Source organism: Buceros rhinoceros, unplaced genomic scaffold, assembly GCF_000710305.1.
Source record: "Buceros rhinoceros silvestris isolate BGI_N320 unplaced genomic scaffold, ASM71030v1 scaffold37808, whole genome shotgun sequence".
NCBI lineage: Eukaryota > Metazoa > Chordata > Aves > Bucerotiformes > Bucerotidae > Buceros > Buceros rhinoceros.
The window spans coordinates 8,351-13,913 of NW_010426029.1; the positions used below are offsets into that span (position 1 = coordinate 8,351).

General features: G+C 39.0%; 1 protein-coding gene across 1 annotated transcript in view; it reads left to right on the plus strand.

Annotated features, from left to right (window-relative positions):
• LMO4 (LIM domain only 4) overlaps positions 1-1,274 on the plus strand; it is a gene marked incomplete at its 5' end in the record, with an annotated part of 5,820 nt that extends 4,546 nt beyond the window's left edge. Inside the window, one exon of the mRNA XM_010141311.1 lies at positions 540-1,274. Within this exon, the coding sequence (XP_010139613.1) occupies positions 540-548 (9 nt within the window). The remainder of the gene's footprint in view (positions 1-539) is intronic.
• Positions 1,275-5,563: the final 4,289 nt, after the last annotated feature.

The following is a 5,563-nucleotide window of genomic DNA, read 5'->3' on the forward strand; positions in this document are numbered from 1 at the left end:
GGGGGGGGGTAGGAGTGGGGCTGGGGGGTGTGGAATCCTGAAATATCTATGTTTAGCTCCGGTGCAATGCAGCATATTAACCAAAGTTGCCTTGGGAGGATATTGGCTGTACTTCTTACTTGCGTTACACACTATTTCTTCCAATTAATTATAAGATCGTATTGCTAGCTTCTTCAAAGGCATGGCAAAATGTTTCTTCCCTTTCAAGAAGGGCCCAGAAAAACCACCTGATTCACTCTATAATTTGTTACCAGAAAGTTCACTTAATTGTTGTCATCTCTAATTTGCTCCAACCCCCCCACCCCTCCTGCTGTCTTTTTAGTAGTGAAACTGCGGAAAATGTTTGCTTTTTGCTACTTGAAGTTGAAACGTTAGCAGTTTGAATGGATAGTGCAGAAATCCTTAAATCAAGTCACAGCTGGAAAGTAATCTAATAAAAAAGAGATTAGTGAATAAGGAAAAGACAAAAGCAGTCATGTTGTAGTTTCCTATCTCAAATTTAGTACTCTAGCTAAGATACCCATTTTTATTTCTTACAGGTCTGCTAAAAGGTCAGAGTAATGCAGAATGCGTGCCTTCATCTCAAATTTTGTTCATCACAGATGGATCCCATGTCTCCAAGTAGACAAGTCACCTTTGTAGCTAGCATCAATGCCAGCTCCATACCATTGCACCTTCTTTATTCTTGATTGCCCTTCCCACATTTATTGGTGTATTAAAATGACTGAATGCGAACATTAAGGACTCCATGAACCTGGGCTAATGGGAGACTGTAGAGAAAATGAAAAAAGATCCACCGGAGGACATCTTGGGGAGGGGAGAGGGGGGGGCGGGTGGGGAAGATGACTAATGAAGCTAATTAAAAGAAGCATTGAAATCTGCTTTCTACCCTCATTAACAATTAGCAGGGCACTGGCCAGTTTGTACCCTGTGTTTTACCTTAACAACATTCTATTTGCTCTTTGTATATTTAAGTGTTGTAAGGAAATGTGTTTCAATCAAACTGAACATGAGATAAAGATGTGGCTTTTGTGATACTCTATCACAAACACTTTTATTGTATCTCTGTAAAATACAATGTATGTATGCATGTAAGTGTTTTTGTCCTAATGTTGCTACTTCCCATTGCAAAAAAAAAAAAGTCAGGCTCATAGCAGCTACTGTGTAGAAATTTTCACCTACTTCTAATTTGCTGAATGAAGAAAAATCTTTTATTTGTGATATTTTCAGAGACATTTGCTCTAGTATGGTGTATTTAAATAATAAAAAAGTAAAACAAACAACACTGAATTGAGTATGGGTTTTAGAAGCTTTGCTTTTTTAAAAGAAAAACTACATTCAAAGTATTATTTGAAACTATATCTTACGTAGTTATTGCCTTAATTGCCAGTTACCTTTAAAAGTAGCTTTTTGGTTTGGACTCTTTTTTTTTTTTTTTTTTTTTTTTTTTTTTTTTTTTTTTTTTTTTTTTTTTGTCTTATGCCAGTAAAGGATCTGTTAAACTACTTAGCCATGTTACTTCTGGCAAGGATACAGAGCACTACTTCAAAATGATCTTTATTTTTCACTGAGATTCTTAATTCTGTTAACAGCAAGTATATTATAATGCCTCTTGCAGTGAATTATGGTACGCATATAGGTGTTATGGTCTCTTTCTATCCGGTTCCTTTCCGCAGAATCATCTGTGTTAAGGATGTGCATGTGTCTTTGAGCGTGCAAGCATGAGAGTGTATGTATATACCGTAAGAGGTCAAAGAATAATAAAATGAAAAACAACAAAAGGTCTGTACCTCATGCTGAGCACTAGAATTGAGTATTCATGAAAAGGAATACAACAGCTATTCTGATCTGAACAACAGAAAGTTGTGTTTGCTGTGGTAAGAGACTAACTTTTCAACACTGATAATCTTAAGGAAAGAGAAACACGTTTCCCAGGCTGTTTCCGAGAACTAACTGATCTCAAATACGATCTGTTCTCTGAAAGCAAACAAACAAAACCTGCCACCCCTTCCAAAGCAACAAAGCCTCCTCTAAGCTTAGAAAGGGAGCAACTTCATTTAGTGGGTTTTTCCCCTCAGCTGCTTGGTGGTGGAGCTCTGCAGAATGATTTGGGGAAAAAAAAAATGACGTTCCATGTTTGTAGCGAGGATACTAACAGGAACCGATGGCTGTGCATTGTGTGCCTTCAGTCAGGAAACGGTGAGCGCCTAGAACATGGCTCTGCCGTGATTAGTGACAAATCAACATTAACAGCTACCTTTATAGGAGACTAATACATCTGAAGTACGTCATGATTATGTTTTCTTTTTTGAGAAGGCGGTCACTGTTCAGTGTGCTTGGTTACGAAGTGAGCTCAACTCACGTCTGTTGTGATGCCGATGCAGAAAGAGCTGATTTATAGATTTGTCTGTCTAAACGACCACCAGCAGATTTTTATTTTCAGATTCTACTTCTTGACCTCTAGTATATTGGAGGTCTGCTGAATTTCTTCTTCCAGTGCTTCTGTGCTTAAGGAAAAATAGGACTGTCACAGAGAAAAAAAAATGTCATAATGTACAGTCTCAGACAGTAAAGACAAAAGAATGCTTGCATAACACAAAAAGCAATGAAATGACTGATGCCATGTATGACCTTTTAATTAAATGCACTTACATACTTTCAGAATAAGTTTCTAAGCTTTTTGATCTGGCATTAAAGTCTTTAGGTAGAGTCCTGCAAATTATGCTGCTTCAATATCTTTGCAAAGACACTTGAAGTTATGTGAATACTGAATTCAAGTCTTAGTGAAACTGTAGGCATCTTTTCATGCTCTTTCAGTTTAGGCGTTCCAGGTACAGTGGTTAAATCTAACACGTACAAGTTTTTGGTTGTCCAATATCACCTAGAAGTGCTAAGAAGATAGCTAATAACTTCTAGTAAGTAATGTAGTGTAGCATTTAGCCATGTAGAGGTTGAAGTTCATTAACGGCTTTAAATAAACTATTATAGGAGTCGTTTGTAAAGCACAGCTACTTATTTAACAGCTTACTTTAAAAGCGTTTCTTAAGTTGCAGACCTATAAGATTACAAATGTCACTCACGTTAGCATAATCCGCATGCAAGTGATGAAGCCTTTGCTTTGATGTGCTAAATTGGAGGAGGACTAATGGAGCTATGAATATACAATAGAACATATTTAAGTAGTATTCTTGCTTTAGGTAAAACACTTTCTTAAAACCAGAGGCATTTCAAACAATAAAACAGGCCCTAATGGGGACGATGGGTGTGGATAGAAGGCTACTGGAAACACTTAGCTTTGTTCTTAGGTGAAAAGGCGCTTTTTGGGAGATCTGTAAGTAAAAACATGTACTTGTTCGCCTTTTATCACATGCAGTTGCGAAGCTGAGGCTGAAACACGCCCTCTGCATTTAGTGCTACTGAACAGTCATTCAAATAATCATTCAGTAAGAGCTTCCCTGACTTTCAAAAATGAATGCTGTTAAAATCAAAAGAAATACTACTAATCTGAAATCATCCTTGTGAACCTGGATAAAATGCTCTGTCTATGCTGCATCTAAACGTCTCAATCATATAAATTGTCACTCTTATTAATGAAACAATTTTGTAAAAAGATTGCCCTCTAAATGGGTTTAATGTTTTTACCTATCCAGCTGTCTAGTTATGAGATTTACGCATCCTGGAAGGCAGTGGGACATTAAGCCTTTCCAAACCAAATTCTGTTTGCAACGAGATACTGTCTTTTCAGTCCTACATGATTTATCTTTAAATATTTTAACAGGTTATGCAGTATCTTATGAAATATAAAATGAGAATGTCTTACTAAAATGAAGCCTATGAAATTAAGTCACATCTTTAGAATATTAACCACACTGAGTTATTTCCCTTTTTCTCTGTTAGTTAACACTGATGAAATTTGCATCATCTAATTTTAGGATAAACATTAGAAAAAAAAAAAAATCACATACTGGCGTGGTATGACTTGCTATCAAGTACCAGCAGGCATTTTAAAAGATAGATAATTTTAATTTAATTTTTTTAAATCAAATTCTTTGGTGGGTAGTTAGTTATAGGTCAAGTGTAGGGCTTTTTGCAAGGATCTGTGTTCCGAACAGTCCTCTTAAAATCAAAGCTGAGATCAGAACATTTATGTGTATGCATCTTTTAATTATATTTCTTCATTGTGCAACTGCGTGTTCCAGGTCTGATTTCACTGCCTGAGCCTCCTGTACACGAAGTACCGGGTAACCATTGTTGCTGCTCGTTACTTTTAGTACCAGGTGTGTGCCTATTGTCAGGCCAGCTAAGCCGCAGAAGAGCTTATTGCAATTAAATAGCAATTTGTTTCTATGAAACTGCAATTAAAGTATTACTGATCAGCCATTTTAGATTGGCAGCGCTTCGACTGCATGTTAAACAGTGAGGAGCTCTCCATTTATTTCTGCAGCTCGAACTGAAGTAACAGTGAAGTGTAACACGCTCGCCTATGTCCCTTGTCAAGTTGAAAGTACGAGTCCTCTGTGAAGCACTCTGATCTCATCACCAACATGCTGAGAGCAATGACAAGTCAGGGCTGAGCTCTGTAAGTTGAACTCGCAACTTACAGGACCGGCAGTTATTACTGTTTTCTGTTCCTGTATAAGCAGGGATGTGTATGCTTCCTACAGGGGATGTTTTCAACTTCAGATTGATTCTGTGGAGAATGGACTGCAAGTTGTGGGCCGCGAGCCAATAACGTACTGCAGGTCCTGACTTGTTAGAGCTGTGTAAACAGAGCTACTATAACTCCTTAATCACAACTAATAAAGGACTGGAAGAAAGCAATCAATTACCTTATAAGTTGTGGTTTGGAGTTTTTTTTTTTTGTTTTTAATAAAAAGCAGAAGTTTATCTGACACAGCTATTATTTTCACACTTGTACAACAGATGAGACAGTTTAAAGCAATCCAATCTGGTTACCTGTGCGTGCCCCGGGTTTGCTGGAGACTGTTTGCCCATGACATTCGTGGGAAGCCACAATACTCCTGCCCCCCAGCCTGGCAGAACCTGCAGCCACCACCTTGAGTCCCCGGCCAAGCTTGTAGCCTCTCGAGGCTGGCTTGAAATCTGAAATGTAAATTTTTGGTGCAAATTAAAACCTTGTTTGTAAGAACTCAAAGCAGATTTAACTTTGTAGTGGTAATTCTATTTCTTAATTATCACCATATTTTAACAAAGTCTGAGATGCGTTAACTTCAGTTCTTGCATTTCTGCACAGCAGAGGCTGTAGACATCCTCGTTCCTTTGCCAGAGGGGATGACATCACACCTGTGGCACGCATGAGATAAGCGCTGCTTCATTTAGAAACAGGTTCGTGTCTCTTGGAGGTGTTCCCTGGGGAGGGGGTGTGAAGTGGCTGGGGTCCTAGTCCCGAGGAGTGACCCAGCAGGGCAGATGAGCGCTGCCGAGTGAACCGCTGTGCCGGCTGGTAGCTGGGAAAGCCCAGCGCCTGTGTGCTGCGCGGCAGGTCGTGCCCAGCCTGGGCAGGCTCCTGGCCCTGGCAAACGGCAGGGACAACGCCTCTGCT